This window comes from Drosophila ananassae, chromosome 3L (genome assembly GCF_017639315.1).
Source record: "Drosophila ananassae strain 14024-0371.13 chromosome 3L, ASM1763931v2, whole genome shotgun sequence".
NCBI lineage: Eukaryota > Metazoa > Arthropoda > Insecta > Diptera > Drosophilidae > Drosophila > Drosophila ananassae.
Genome location: NC_057929.1, coordinates 11,390,574 through 11,404,651, shown reverse-complemented (window position 1 = coordinate 11,404,651; position 14,078 = coordinate 11,390,574). Strand labels below are relative to the sequence as shown.

Genomic DNA, 14,078 nt, shown 5'->3' with positions numbered 1-14,078 from the left:
AAAGAGGCCGGGAAGAGCGGAAGAAAGTGGGTAGAAAGCTGGGGAAAGAGGCATGCGGCGAACGCGAAGAAAACGGAGATGCCGATGACATCGCCGCTTTAAATGTCAGCTGGCCCTGAACCCCGAGCCGAACCCTTCGAACCGAGGCGCTGTCAAAAACAGTGTGTCGAGCAAATCAGACCGTCCGGCATAAGGCGACGCGAGTGAAATTGTGAAAATCCGTAGATTGTAGACCTCCCGAAAGCAGTCGAAAGTTCTTCACCTCTCTTCCGTTGTCCGTTTTCCTCTCTTCTCGTGCTTTCTTCGTCGCGACTCGACCGACTATGGAAAGGTTCGGAGTGCCACGTGGCAAGCGGCCGAGGGTGCAAGTCTCCCTGGACGACAAGGAGCGGGCCATAGCCCGTATTCGGGGCGGCGAGACCAAGGCCGGCATCTCCCGCGAGCTGGGCGTCCCGGAGTCCACCGTCCGGGGCTGGGTGAAGCGGGCCGAGCAGCGGATTGCCCGCGAGGCGGCCGTCCAGCAAGGTAGGTTACTGTGCCACTCTATTGGCTTCTCTCCTTTTAACTCATTCGATGGTCGGTAGGTGCCAGCAACTATCCCTCGATCCTGGCCATGGCCATGGCCAAGCCCCAGATCAGCAACACCCAACCCAGCGCCACCTCGAACGGCTCCTCTGTATCCGTGGCTACTTCGCCATCACTGAAGCCGCCCCAGAAGCGCTCCATCAACGGTCACCCTGTGCCGCGTCCACTTCCAACTCTACAGAACCAGATCGCACCTGTGCCGCTGCCGCTGCCCGTGCCACTGCCCTTCCCCGTGCCTCCTCCGAGCGACGGCTCGGCCGACAGCCAGCTCCAGATCAACGCCTGGCTGCACATCTTCAACGCCGGCATCCTGAACTTCACCCTGATCACCACCGCGGCCCTGTTACAAGCTCGTGCCCGCGGCGTGGCCGATCGTCTGCCACTGTGGCAAATCATCACAGACTTCGTGGAGGAAGCGGGCCGCAATGTGGCCGCCAACGGGGGCCAGTATGTGGAGACGGCGGCCCCATCACCGGTCGCCATCACCGCAGCTCCGCCGGAGACGAGTCCGCGGCACAGGCAGAGCCATCCGCCGCGCAACAGCTTCGCAGCTCCACGTCTTCACATCACCGCCGAGGACGACGAGGATGGGCCCACGGAGCAGGATGTGGATCCGTGATACCTGCCGGAGTCCTGGATACTGTGATTTAGATTTAGTAACAGATGAAACACACATTTGTAAGACACAAGCTAGTCATTCAGCTAGTCACGGAACGCTAAGCGTTCATCGCACAACTATGATGAGATCCTTTAAGTAAATCCTTTAGACTGTTTCTAATTAAACAACTTTTTGAGGTAAATAAGCTGGGGGAGACCTGTCCGGTGCGCAAATAAATCGAAACGCCAGTCAGTGGGATTATATTGTTTAAAGCAAATAATTGCATTTTAATTAGCAGCGAAATAAGTGCGATAATTGGCCTGGAGCCGGATCCTGGGCTCGCGATTTCTGGCCGGGAATCGGTGGGTGAGCGGCTGAGCTGTGGCGTGGTGTCGGCGGCTAGTGAATGAATCAGATGCGGCTGGCTTTATTAACCATATTATTATTTCATTTCGATGCGTGTCATGCAAATTTTTCCTCCCCATCCCCGGGCCTGGTCCGGCAGCTTGGCTGCCATGCTGCCAGGCTGTCTGCCTTTTGGCCGTGTCACGTAATTAAGCGGTTTTATTTGCGGCTTTGCCGCACATTAATTGGTCATGTTAAATGTAAAATTTCATTTAAGAAAAAAGTTGCGCGAAACATTCCATAAATGAAATATATTTGCCTTTTTTGCACACATATTTGGCCATTTATGAAAGCCATTTTGTAGTGGATTATGGATGAACTCCTGCGAACTGTTAGTTGTGCTTTGTCGCCGGAATGCAGGGTTTGGGTTGGAGGTCTGGAACCCTGCTATGCCTCTTTGTGGACGTATCCTTTCGCGACCTGGCCAATTAGTGTGTTGTGACAAAAGCCCTGACAAAATGGCACTCGTTGCCCGGCCGAAAGTTATTCGGTCAGACAGGAATTTAATATGTATTTTTAAGTGATTGCTTTTTATTAGGAATGTTACTTTCCATTAGGGCCATCGAGGTGACAGCTATTTGGAGTGCATGTTGTGGCGATAAGCGGAGTGGGTTGTGCAATAAAAACAGCCTCCAAACAGCCATGTTTCCTATTTTCAAATTAGCCTTCAAAAGAGCAGGGCTTCTGGCCAGCTCTTACCGATACCGGAACCGTATTAACTTGGCCCACAAACACAACCGCAACCACAGCTAACGGGCCGCACTAAGCCACTGGAAATGGCCGAGCAGAAGGCCCCGCGATTATCCGCACAGTTCATCGGCGAAGGCGAGAGTGGCTTTAACATAAACTTTTTCCATTTTCCTCCCTAGGCCATAAAAAATATGGATAAGGGACACAGAGGTTCGCCAAGGCGCTCGCCTTGGCCCCGTTGATGTTAGCCGGAGATTTATGCGGCTGCCTTTTCCGGATTTCTTTCGCTTTTTGCGATTTTCCCAATCATTTTCGGCATTTTAATGCATGGCAGGGCGGAAAAGCCTACAAGGCATAAGAAAGGCCAAAACGAGGACGAGGAGCAGGGCCAGGACTCTCGCAAACGTGTACCAAGTTGATTATCGTGGAATATTTTTCAGCATGGATTGAGCCAGAGATTTGTGGTTGTGGCCTGACCTGATTTGCGCCCCGAAATCCTAAGCCCAGGGCTTTGCGCCTAGATTGCCCTTCGAATCGGGTGCCCACCTGCTGTTTGGGTGCTATAACTTTGATGATGAACTTGTTGAGGAAAAGTTTTCTTTTTTGTTTTTATTGGGCAGAAGGTGGGTGTTGAAGGTGGTTGGGTGTTAGTGGCAGTGGGAAAATGCAACTTTAATGGCCACGAAAACAATAAACGCTTAATGGAATGCTAAGGCCAAAGATGCGACGCTCGCAAGGTGCTGGAAATTGTGTGTTGAAACGGAAGCGGAAACGGAAATCATATGGCACATGGCACTCACACACCACACACGGGCACTCCCACACATCCATGCACAGGTGCAGGTGCCATAAAGGCTCCTGGCTTTCGGGTCCGGCGTGGGAAAGCGCGGAAAAGCGGAAAACTTTCGCTCTACTCCTCTGCGGAGGAGGACAGAAGCCAAAATAAAAGCATTAGGTTTTTGGAATTGGAATTGCGGTTGCAGCTGCCGACTGCCCAGAAAGTCATAAATCAAACACGTTTAATTAAACTTTACGCACAGGACTACCTCCTACCTCTCTCCGGCCATCCACCTCCAGTGCTGCTCCCCTCCGGCCACCGCCAAGTCAAAGAAACTTTTCGACTCGGCACTAAGTAAAAATGCAATTAGAAATGCCGAGTCCTGGGCCATAGACGCCGATCCGCTGCTCCTCCCGCAACACCTAGTCACGTGGCAGAACGTGCATAACGGTTACTGGCAACGGCGGAATTGTAAACTTGCCCCAAGTACCCTTAAAGTTGAAGCACCATCGAATGGGATGCTACCTCCTAAATGGATGCAACGGCCACCAGATGCGGCGGGTTGCCTCAATGCCAAAGATGCCAAAAAATAAGTCGAAGATGCCACTTCAGTTTTTGATTGCGGGGGAGGAGCCGTAACCCGTAACCCGTAACCCGTAGAAACTATAAATCAGGTTTAAGGAGCTCAATAAAAACCAAAATATTATTCGGTACGAAATGAAATCCCATCAGTTTATTCAGAAGCCAGTTTTCCTTAAATTCCACCAGAGCCCGATTCGTTCGACGCTTTTTTCCCAAAAGGAAGCCACAACTTGTTAAAAGCCACACAAATACACTGGCAGAAACTGAATTATGTGGCTGAATGTTTTCTCGCCACCTTCTCGCCTGCGCCTTGCAGTTATCACTCTGCCACTCAGACCGCACCACCCAATCACCCACCACACAACCACCCACTAAACCGCCCAGCGCCTGTCATTGCGAAGGAAATCACGCAATAAACTAGCGGCGAAAACAAAACTTTAACTACTTTTTCCGCTGGCCGCAGAACTCGGAGGGAAAACTTTTTTTGAAACAATACAATTTATATTTATGCGCCGAGGCGACGAGAGCGGCGATGACAACGGGCGGCTAAGGGCGGGGGTGTGGCACATTTAGGGGGTGGCCCCGTGATGACCCAGAAAGCGGGCGGCAAAAGAAAGAGCTAGCATTTTGGCTGGCTCAAAGAACTGAAGACTGCGGGCAGGAGTTTATTTTAAGTGTTGAAAATAACTTGACCCACTTCTATGTGGTTCCCCCTGAGCCTCCTGCCGACGTCCTCTGTCCCCTGGTGTTGATAACTGTTTTTCCGGACCCCACACCCTCCACTCTGGGAAAACTTATCCATGTCCATTTGGAGGGCTCAATGCTGGACGAAGCTTAGTCCGAAACTATTGCCAAAAGTTTATAACAAATTAATTGCATTTTAAGGGCATGCAAAAGCCAGGGATGCAAGTAGTATTCCGTATCCCGTCCAGCTCACTGGGCTGTGATGGAGACTCCGGGACTCGGATGGGGAGCTCCGTCTTGTTTTCCAGTTCCAACTCTCGTTAAAGTCTGGCATCTGAAATGATTCTAAAATTACAGAAACATTTCCAACTCGAAAGGGTATTGATTTTCAAAAAGTTTCAGGGAATCAGAATTATATATTTCGGTGCAGAAGTACTAGGACTATGTTGCAAGATAATTGCAATTTCAGAGCCTGCTGACTTGGCACTGTTTCGGGATACAAATTTTCATAATTTCCATTTCAGTTTATTAGTGTCAAAGGACTAATTATATTGGGCCAAGGGGAGGGGCGTGTTTGCAGGATAAACTTAGCAAGCCCAGCTTGCTAATTAGTTGCCAAAAGAAATCTTATTTGTTCTCGTTTTGTGGTTGCGGCCATGTCACAAGAACAGCTCGCAGCAATCGATACACAAAACCTTGGCCAATTAACCCCATCCCGACCGTCGCTCCTTTTTCCCAATTGGGTCGAGGATGGACGTGGACTGGAGACGAGGACTGGGGGCTGGTGGCTGACCTGAACTAGTTCGGAGCCGAAAACAATGAACACAGAAGGGGCGGCTAGAGAACAGACTGGAGAAGAATGATGAAGTAGCAGCTCATAATGACCCAAAATCCTTTCAGTCCAAATGAAAATTCCCCAGTCGTGCGTATAATTGGAATTAATACAAAAAGCAGCTGGCGCATATCGAACCGAGCCGAAGGGGGCGTGGAGCGGGCATCTGGGGGCGAGAGTGGGTTAAGCAATGGGATAGATGATAGTTAGAGCCTCGCAGGTCAGATTTAATGGCCAAATCCTGCTCGGGGGCCCTGACTTCCTGGCTGCAAGCTTGATTAAATTTGATTTGTCAGCCGACAGGCTGTGTCAGGATTAGGACACAGTGGGACAGGGGACATTACTTCCATCTTCACATGACTACTGTATCTTCCACTTCCATAGGTAATCTTTCTTTCAGTGCATCCTCGTGTAGGTGATGTAATTTTGTGTGTGTACCCGATATCAGGCTGAATTAATTGGCTCCGGCTGGGGGCGGCTAAATATATTATGATTTTTGGCCCAGGCACACAAACATGCACATATTTATTTATGTATAATCAATGAATCACCTTTCTCCACTTCCTTAGAAGAGTCCATCTGCCCCTCCGTCTCCTCATTCATCCGGGTGTTCCCCGTGAAATGCCTTTGGGGTTTTTGTAGTGGCACGAAATCACATTTGATTAATGGCATTTAATATTTAATTCCTGTATCGTATGTGTTGAGCAATTATACAAGAAGAGACAGGGAAGAGCCAGAAATGTTCGAGCAATGTTCAGAATCCGTCCAGGAGTCCAATTTATTGAACAGAAATTATCAAAACTCTGATTTTCATCGGTGTGTAGGGATGCCTTTGGCATGCAAACGACTTCGATTTTTCTGGAGGAGACCTTTCTCCAGAAACTGATTCTCTTCGCAGACATTGACTGGGCTTCGCCTTGACTTCTTAATCCCTACGAGCTTTCTGTGGATTTGGGAGAATGTCTTCGCTTTCTTCTTAATGCCAGCGGTAGCCTGGGACTCTGGCTTCCAATTTTATGTCACCGACGCTGGGAGAATGCAAGACTAACCCTCCAGAGGATTACTGTCGGCTTTGCCGATCTTCTGTAGTTTAAAAAAGGATAAGAGAACTGTTAGCTAAGCTTCCACCCGTCACCTAACGTTTGGCGGGAATCAAGTAGCTATGGTGAGTTTCATTTCCATTGTTCCATTTTCCCACAATCAATTTTGGTATTTATTTTCTTAATTCATTTTCACTCAGTTTCTTTACTTATCCTTCATATCGAATTGTATCAAAACCAAAACCTGCACCAAAACAAAGAAAAAGTATACCAGACTAGTCTGCTTGCTGAGCACAAACAGGCCACAGACCTTGTAAGTGGCCGGGTGGCAACGCAAATGGTCCGAAAAGAGTTCCAACTGAAAAATACTGCTGTGGTGAGATTGTTTCATTCAAACTGTGGACAAGCTGTTACCTGCAATTGGAAATCTCGTTTGACCAGCTCTAGGTGACTAAACTGCTTCAAAATGTGGCCCGTTTTGGGGCCACTGGTTTGGGTGAGGTCGTCCAGAATGTTCATCAGCAGTATGGCACTCCAGTAGTGGGAAATCACGACCAGTTGGCCCAAGATTCTGGTAAAAATAGTGGTTTCTATGGAGTGATTTCCAAATTGGACACCATGGTAGACCAGATTCACGTTGGTCACAAACATCTTCAGGAGCAACATGGCAATGGGAACGTCCAGCTCTTTGAAAATCTCACGCAAGAGTCTGCGGTTTTCCGAATGCAACTGGAACAGATGGCGCATGACCTGCAATGATTCTGTGGCTATGGTTCTAGATAGGACCAGAGAGTTTCGCTCCTCGTGGTTCAGTGCAGAGCAGAGATCCTGGAGAGCCAAGTTTACCCGCTCCTGCTGCCAGAGGAGCAGCGAATGAATCACATACAGGCTCGCCGTCATAATGACTATGTAGGCAAACTGCAGGACGTGGACCAGTATCATCAGGTGGTAGCTGAATTCCTGATCCTTATCTATGCGTGTGAGCAGCAGTGCAGCAACCACAACGTGGACATTCAGGAGGAAAAATTGCTGACGCAGCAGGCCATGAATTCTCTGCCTCAGCTTGAGGAAGCCAGTAGAATCGTCTTCCAAGTCCCTGCATTCCAGGCAGTGGGCTAGCAACGCCTTCTCCAAAGCTATTAGCTTCGTTCTCTTTCCCCAAGTCAGGAAAAAACCAGTCAGCATAGCTATTATCCTCGTGATGTTGGTGAGACTGAAGGCCCACTGGAGGACCAGATTCCGTCTCATGTAGCTGGCGTCGTACATATATCTGGGAAAGGTAAACGGCAGGAGGACCAGGAGCAGACCTTGAAAACAGGCGGTGTAAATGAGGTAGGTCCTAGAAGCCTTGGAGAACTTGGAGAACTTGTCGAGTGGAGCGGGTACGAGTCCACAGGCTAGCCCGTAAATGTGAAAGTATTTCAGCAGCATTTCGACAAACCTCCACAAACGGCAAGCGACGAATGGCAACTGGTCGGCAATCGATGGAAGTGCGCGTTATCATCCCGGAAATCGAGGAACCTGTCCAGCCATTGTCCTCCTAATGGAGCGACACCAACTTTACCTAATTATTTTATTATTTATATCCAGTTGACCGGTCACCTTCACCCAAACAACATGTTGCATCCGAAACTGGGTCGCGTGATGAACTTGGTCTACTTGCACGCCGTGGGTTTCGCCCTGTTGGGCACCACCTTGAGGATACGCTCTTGGCGGAGAACTGTTCGCCTGGAGAAGCTCTCCTGGTCCTACTTGCTCTACAGTCTCTGCCTAAGCATCTGCCTCATGCTAAGCATCTACTTCTTGTTTCCCAAAGCCGTTCTCGATGGCTATATCAAGTACAACATCATTCTGCAGTGGAACTTCTTCATGATGACTGGACTCCGGGTAATGGCTCTACTGGGCTGCTACGGCACCATTTGGGTGAAACGCAAGGACATCATTGGACTTTACGAAGATGCACTAAGTTATTGGAAGAGGTACAGAAGCCTCTTGAGAAGCCACGTGGACAGGAAGGACCTCAAGGACCTGCAACTATCACTGGCTCGGAAGATGTGGATGCAGATAATAGTGTGCTATTCCACAACCACGTGCTCCACGGTAATCCAGTACCAGCTCCTTGGTGTGATCAACAAGTTTAGCCTTATGGCTTTGGCGGCAAGGGTATCGCAGTTCCTTCACTTCGTTGCCTTTAAAATGTCCTTCTTTGGAGTCCTCATACTGCTGGAGAACCAATTCGGGGCCGTGCACCTGGCGCTAGAGGGTCTGCACAACCGGAAGGACAAGAAAGGAGTGAAGGCCCTCCGATTCATAGCTGCAATGCACCTGGAAACATTTCAGCTAGCCAGGAGAATCTTTTCACTCTCCGATATAGCCAATGCAGCGCTGTTCGTCAACATGTTCATGACCTCCATCAATATCTTGTACCATGCTGTCCAGTACAGCAATGAAACCATCAAGTCCAGTGGCTGGGGTGTCCTCTTTGGAAATGGCTTGATAGTTTTTAATTTCTGGAGCACTATGATGATGATGAATATGCTGGACAGGGTGGTCACTTCGTGCAACCATGTCGGACACCATCTAAAGCAGTTCAGCGATCTGCCAAGTCTTAGCAAGTCCTTCCAGAGGGAGGTGAGACAGTTCTGTTTATGGTAATGATTCGAAATGCAAACTTCTGTCTTGCAGTTGGACATTTTCGCCATGGAGGTGAGGCGCAATCGTCTGGTCTACAAAATCTGCGGCCTCGTGGAGCTGGACAAGCCAGCTTGCCTCAGCTACATTGGCTCGATCCTCACCCAAGTTATTATCCTGATGCAGTTCGATTTGAGGCTGAAGAAGCAGCCCATCGATCATACCTATCTTACCCATTTAAGCAAAAACGTTAGTGATGTGTGAAGAGCAAGCTGAAGTTTCATAGACATGTTATTTCCTCAATAAACCATTTATGGTAGCTTTTACTTTTTCGAAAATAAGGATATTTTATGGCATGAAGCTTTATTTTATGGCGGATACACTTAGCAAGTCTCCAAGTATGGTTTGCTGGGATATAAAAACAATGCTGGGATATAAAAAGGACACAAAGTTGTCCGAAAAGGATACCACCCCAGTGATGCTGAAGCTTTCGAAAAGCTTTTTAGGTCCTCAACCATATATCTTGTACGCAATCTGACAGAGAACCAGGACGTTGCTCACTACCGAGCGGGTCATTCGATGAACTGAATGAAGGCTCAAATCAAAAAGCCCAGCTATGTGAAGGCGCCGCACCCTCTGAGGTTCTCTCTGAAGCTTCCGACTTAGATACAAAAGGAAAAACTCGAGCTATAAAAAGAAAAAATAGGGTTTTTAAAATTGACCAATGTTTTGGAAAACTTACCTTCCTGGAGAGCACCAATTCGTGTCGGCTTTCACACCGGTTACCAAAACAAGTCATAAACCAAAGTCCTTCCATAGAATCGAAAAGCTCCTGCCATTTTTTACGATTAATTTCAAAAACGGAAAACTGCATCATAATTTCCACGTGGTGGACGAGGAAAATAATCGCAGAGAGAATACCTTTCCACAAATGGAAATTCTGATCGTACTCTATGTAGATCCACATCCGGAACAGGGTGGCTATGTTGAAAATGTAGGTGGTCAGGAGGTTGAAGAGCAGCTGCCATTGGAAGATCTCCAAGAGCTGCTGAAGAACTCTGTCCAGACGCATACATCTTTCCCAAACACGCTGCCAGGCGCGCAGTACTTGCCTTAATCCCATGTTCCGGATATTGCCATTTCTTTTGGGCAAAGTTTTCAGATCCTGGACCATTTCGCGGGCATTCTGCGACATGTTCTCCAGTAGCCAGTTTCCGTTGACCTGGATCATGTACACGGTGAGGTCCACATAGCTCACAAGGAGGAGCATGAGAAGGGAGAACACCATGGCTGCCGAAAAAATTGGAGCCAACGACCGTTCGAACTTTGAACTCATTTTACATTTTATGAGCGAGTCCCGAACCAGGAGCTGCTGCACCATCAGCACAAACCGGGAGGTTGTGAGCAGTAGCTTCCACAGGCAACGTCTTCGGCAATCATTGCCCATCGCGAACCTGAACCGGCGGAGCATGGCCAGGAACTCATTGCCCAGGTTCTGCAATCGGCGCCGCTGGAACCACACACTGCCCATGAGGAGCACTACGGTTACCAGCTTGACCAAGCCCACTACATTGTAGACGGCTGCAAACATGCCCATGTCCGGACAAGTGTATAGGTTGCCTGTCAGAACGACAGTGGCAATGGGCAGGACCAAAACGTAGGCCACATCGAGGAGGAGACAGTAGGCAATGGTGGGCACATGGTCATGCCTGAAGAACTGCTTCCGGTGATCGTAGTGCAGGTTGCTGAGTCCAATCAGGCGGCTGACTTCAAAAAATATCCGCAGGAGAGACAGGCTGGCCATGCTGCTGAAGGATCGAGTCGCAACTAACCCCTGAAATCAATACCAACTTGTTTGTTTAGCAGCCAAGGGTCGCAACAGCCCCGAGGGACGCTAGGAATGTTAATAATGCCAGGACATGCAACAGGAAGGTGTTATCTTCGATTCTAAACAGGTGTTAAGTACTACAGGAGTCAAGGGTTTTCAAACTAAAAATAGATGCTCTATTCTTCGGAAAACATGACCAAAAACTATAATCAAAAAGGTTTTTATTACAAGTAGTATAGTAAAATCTCCAAAATAATAAAGAATTTTGAGACTAAAATACGGGTAATAAATTTCAGATAAAGTCAATAAATTCATAACAAATAAAGTCAACGGAATTTCAATTTTGAAAAGTTCTAATATCAAATAATTAAATGCAACGAATGCTTGGGTACAAGAGTATTCAAAGTTCCAACTCATAAAAACCCATTTGATAAGCGAAAGTATGGTGTGGCACTAATCAGTAGCGCAACCTGGGAAACAAATCAAAGACCCTAGTGGTGTACTTATCTAAAACTTAGTTATTTATTTCACTATCTTCGCTTCGTCGTTCCATGTTATTTTCTTGTTTGGTTTGTTCTTATCAAAATACCGCTTGGTTTTTGTGGGAGTCGATGCGCTTATCTTGTATAGGTAGAGTCGGTGATCGATTAAAATGTAAGCCTAAGCAACCAAATGATGATGCTGAAGCGTATCGAGTCGAATCGTTGTCCTATGCATTACCATAACACTAGAAACTAATCATAAATTCAAGCATATTACAATAAAAATCACACAACAATCTTCGCTAGACTTCGTTGTAGGTGGCTACTAACTATGTGGAATATACACGCAGACAACTAGCGCAGAGTGATCTTCAAGGGGACGAAGATGTAGATGACGACTCAGAGCACCTCTGCAAGACCAACCTACTCTAACTCTGCTATATCTATGGTTATGTGACAGGATGGTTAACAATCCCTGCTTCCTTTTAGCACAATTGACTACTACAAATAGTGTTTAACCCGTGGGTTGCATCTACGCTATAATGTGGCTGTTCTTGTTAAGATCGGTGAGCAGCTCCGCGTCCAGATCCTCCGCCTCTAGCAGATCGTTGCACGCGTCACCGTTCAGCGAGTGTGGAATGCTAGTGGACAAGACCATGCCCCGGCCTCCACTCCCAGTGCCAATGGATATATCATCGGGTGGCGAGTTCCGCCGCCTCTCGCGCTCCCTCACAATGTGGGGCGCCTCGTTGAACTCGTCTAGTTCGTCCATGCCTGCAACGTTTCAGGTTCATTAAACTGTACAACTTTTCCACGAATTACCAATACCCACCGGCATATTTGGTTCCCGCCAGGAGCAGGTATTGCCCCGCGCGATGTGGCCACAATAAGCCGGTCATCACACAGTAGGCCATGCAGTCGGCCGAGTTTGTGATGCCTTGCAGCAGTTTGTAGCGCCACATGGGACTGACCTGCAGCGCCACGATGGCCACGATGGGCAGGTAAATAAACCACACCAAGCTGGAGGCGCCCAGGTGCAACAGGAAGTCCAGTTTTTTACTGGAGTGCTCGTACTTCATAGTGTTGCGCAGCTCGTACAGGAACCACATCATAAAGGAGGTGCTAGAAGTGGGAAACAGTCATCAGAATGGTGAGCGGATTTTCAAGAAATACTTCAGACTTACCGGAGTATGAGCACAATCCAGCCCGGCCAGGTCTGGTACTCGTCTATATCGGAAACAACGTCAACTTCCGTCTGCGAACATACCAAAGGTCTTAGTTGCCTCATTTACATTAAAGAAAGGGTTCAACTCACCCTATCCCAGATGTATAGGAACACATGAAACGCGCAATATGGCACCCAGATAGACATGAGTATGATCCAGCCCGTTCGGCTGATCTGCTGCCTTGTTACCGCCCAGCCTTTGGCCAACAGGAGCAGGATAAGCATGAAACTGGTGCGACTGAGAATATCCAGCACGTCGCCCGCCGCCTGCAGTCGCGGCTCTCCCACTCCGTTCGCCGCATAGCGGATCAGGTGGGCAGTGATCAGAGCCAAGCTCACAAACTCGCTTAGCAGACTTAGGGTGAACAGCTTCGTTACCGGATGCTTCTGTCGCCTAACCGCGTAGATTTGAAGGGGCAGCAGGACAATGTAAACCAGAAGGAATACGAGGTACATCTCCAGCAGATTCTGCTGATCATAGGGAAACTGGTAGGTCAAGGGGTGTGCAGCAGAGTTGTTGGGATGAATGTTAACCAGGTGGATGTCGTAGCTTAGTGTGTTTAGCATCTTGTTAGTCAGGTTGCTCAGCCGAGGGATGCTTTCGTGAGCGTGCCACTGGCAAGTGCTTTGGTTCTGGTAGCAGGCTACCAAGGAGAGGTACCAGAATCTAGCAAAGGATGGGTTATAAGAAAAGTGAACAAAGGAATGGTTCTCTCCAGCTCACCTGGGCTCCGACTCTAAGTTAATAACATAGGTAAACTGGAAACCAGGTATAACGTTGCTCGGCGCGTCCTCGTCGCTGCATAGTTCGCCCTTCGGACAGGGAATGTGTCTGAGGAAGTCCCTTTTGGCGTGGGGATTACACCGGGCATCGTAAGCTATGTGCTGCAGTCGCGAAAACATCCCCGCGCAGGCTGCTTCCCTGCTCCGCTGACTACGATTGCTGTAAAAATCCACGAAGGTGCTCCTATCCAACACAGCCAGGGTCAGTGGGGCAGCATAGTGGTCCGAGGAGGTTATATTCCCATATATGTATCCGTAGGGATTTCTCCTCTGGGGGTCCGCCTTGTTGAAGCCGAATTTAACCAGGAACTGAAAGAAGTCTGCGGTCTGGAACCTCCCGCTGATGTGCGTAGCTTGGCATGTGGGTAGTTGCACCATATAAGTCAACAGGAAAAGCCCCACGAGTAATATTCGCATGGGATTTCCAGAGATTTCCCGTCTTATCAGTTGTGTTGATGCTGTTACTGCTTCTTCTTCCGCTCCCTTGTTTCTTCCTTTCACCTCCATTTCCGCTGCTTCGTTGGCATCGTGGAGGCTCTTCTGCCAGGGTGGCGCACCTTTGTGCATTGCTCTGCAGTTTGCAATGGCTTTTGTTTTCGGTCTAGGCTATTTTTATTTTGTTTTGCGGAAATTTCCACAATCCCCCGTCTCCAGAAATGGTTGTTGTTGTTTTTGTCCAGTCCCTTAGTGGTGGTTGAAAGTCTATGTCTGATATCGATAAGTCTTATCGATAGTTTCGGTGTTTCGGAAAAGTAGCCAAAGATGGCGCTGTTGTGCTAAGGTCTAATCAGAATATTTGAACTTTTTATTTTAAAATTTAAGGATAAATAATGATTTAATAGATTGAGAACATACATTTTATTGCAATTTAAAGGCATCAAAGTTATAATGACTGTATATTTTCGAAAAAATTGTCCGCATTTTCAGACAATCTT

The 14,078-nt window shown here is 48.1% G+C and overlaps 5 protein-coding genes across 5 annotated transcripts; 2 read left to right on the top strand and 3 right to left on the bottom strand.

Moving 5' to 3' along the window:
* Window positions 1-20: 20 nt before the first annotated feature.
* LOC6494468 lies at window positions 21-1,356 on the top strand. Its single transcript, XM_001960238.4, has 2 exons — window positions 21-525; window positions 585-1,356. Exons 1-2 carry the CDS (start codon window positions 324-326, stop codon window positions 1,202-1,204), a joined length of 822 nt encoding a protein of 273 aa, XP_001960274.1. The 5' UTR covers window positions 21-323; the 3' UTR covers window positions 1,205-1,356.
* Window positions 1,357-6,354: 4,998 nt separating this feature from the next.
* On the bottom strand, window positions 6,355-7,625 carry LOC6496123 (putative gustatory receptor 58a). The gene is made up of 2 exons (XM_001960237.4): window positions 6,609-7,625; window positions 6,355-6,552 (listed from the first exon to the last, which is right to left on the bottom strand). The coding sequence occupies exons 1-2, from the start codon at window positions 7,623-7,625 to the stop codon at window positions 6,400-6,402; spliced, it is 1,170 nt and encodes a 389-aa protein (XP_001960273.1). The 3' UTR covers window positions 6,355-6,399.
* A 28-nt stretch (window positions 7,626-7,653) lies between these two features.
* On the top strand, window positions 7,654-9,090 carry LOC6494470 (putative gustatory receptor 58b). Its single transcript, XM_001960236.4, has 2 exons — window positions 7,654-8,825; window positions 8,880-9,090. Exons 1-2 carry the CDS (start codon window positions 7,812-7,814, stop codon window positions 9,087-9,089), a joined length of 1,224 nt encoding a protein of 407 aa, XP_001960272.1. The 5' UTR covers window positions 7,654-7,811; the 3' UTR covers window position 9,090.
* Window positions 9,091-9,211: 121 nt separating this feature from the next.
* Window positions 9,212-10,727, bottom strand: LOC6496122 (putative gustatory receptor 58c). Its single transcript, XM_001960235.4, has 2 exons — window positions 9,568-10,727; window positions 9,212-9,512 (listed from the first exon to the last, which is right to left on the bottom strand). The coding sequence occupies exons 1-2, from the start codon at window positions 10,627-10,629 to the stop codon at window positions 9,336-9,338; spliced, it is 1,239 nt and encodes a 412-aa protein (XP_001960271.1). The 5' UTR covers window positions 10,630-10,727; the 3' UTR covers window positions 9,212-9,335.
* A 130-nt stretch (window positions 10,728-10,857) lies between these two features.
* LOC6496121 (integral membrane protein GPR180) lies at window positions 10,858-13,857 on the bottom strand. Its single transcript, XM_032450582.2, has 5 exons — window positions 13,085-13,857; window positions 12,451-13,027; window positions 12,320-12,390; window positions 11,968-12,257; window positions 10,858-11,909 (listed from the first exon to the last, which is right to left on the bottom strand). The coding sequence occupies exons 1-5, from the start codon at window positions 13,708-13,710 to the stop codon at window positions 11,668-11,670; spliced, it is 1,806 nt and encodes a 601-aa protein (XP_032306473.1). The 5' UTR covers window positions 13,711-13,857; the 3' UTR covers window positions 10,858-11,667.
* Window positions 13,858-14,078: the final 221 nt, after the last annotated feature.

What these genes read in the sequence shown, in the direction of transcription:
- LOC6494468 (XM_001960238.4), top strand. Translation starts at nt 324, where the DNA reads ATGGAAAGGTTCGGAGTGCCACGTGGCAAGCGGCCGAGGGTGCAAGTC. An exon ending in CGAGGCGGCCGTCCAGCAAG is followed by an intron (nt 526 to 584) that starts GTAGGTTACTGT and finishes GATGGTCGGTAG; the next exon opens with GTGCCAGCAACTATCCCTCG.
- LOC6496123 (XM_001960237.4), bottom strand. Translation starts at nt 7,625, where the DNA reads ATGCTGCTGAAATACTTTCACATTTACGGGCTAGCCTGTGGACTCGTA. An exon ending in AACGAGATTTCCAATTGCAG is followed by an intron (nt 6,553 to 6,608) that starts GTAACAGCTTGT and finishes AGTATTTTTCAG; the next exon opens with TTGGAACTCTTTTCGGACCA.
- LOC6494470 (XM_001960236.4), top strand. Translation starts at nt 7,812, where the DNA reads ATGTTGCATCCGAAACTGGGTCGCGTGATGAACTTGGTCTACTTGCAC. An exon ending in GCAAGTCCTTCCAGAGGGAG is followed by an intron (nt 8,826 to 8,879) that starts GTGAGACAGTTC and finishes TCTGTCTTGCAG; the next exon opens with TTGGACATTTTCGCCATGGA.
- LOC6496122 (XM_001960235.4), bottom strand. Translation starts at nt 10,629, where the DNA reads ATGGCCAGCCTGTCTCTCCTGCGGATATTTTTTGAAGTCAGCCGCCTG. An exon ending in AATTGGTGCTCTCCAGGAAG is followed by an intron (nt 9,513 to 9,567) that starts GTAAGTTTTCCA and finishes TTCTTTTTATAG; the next exon opens with CTCGAGTTTTTCCTTTTGTA.
- LOC6496121 (XM_032450582.2), bottom strand. Translation starts at nt 13,710, where the DNA reads ATGCACAAAGGTGCGCCACCCTGGCAGAAGAGCCTCCACGATGCCAAC. An exon ending in AACTTAGAGTCGGAGCCCAG is followed by an intron (nt 13,028 to 13,084) that starts GTGAGCTGGAGA and finishes ATCCTTTGCTAG; the next exon opens with ATTCTGGTACCTCTCCTTGG. An exon ending in GGCGGGAACCAAATATGCCG is followed by an intron (nt 11,910 to 11,967) that starts GTGGGTATTGGT and finishes GAAACGTTGCAG; the next exon opens with GCATGGACGAACTAGACGAG.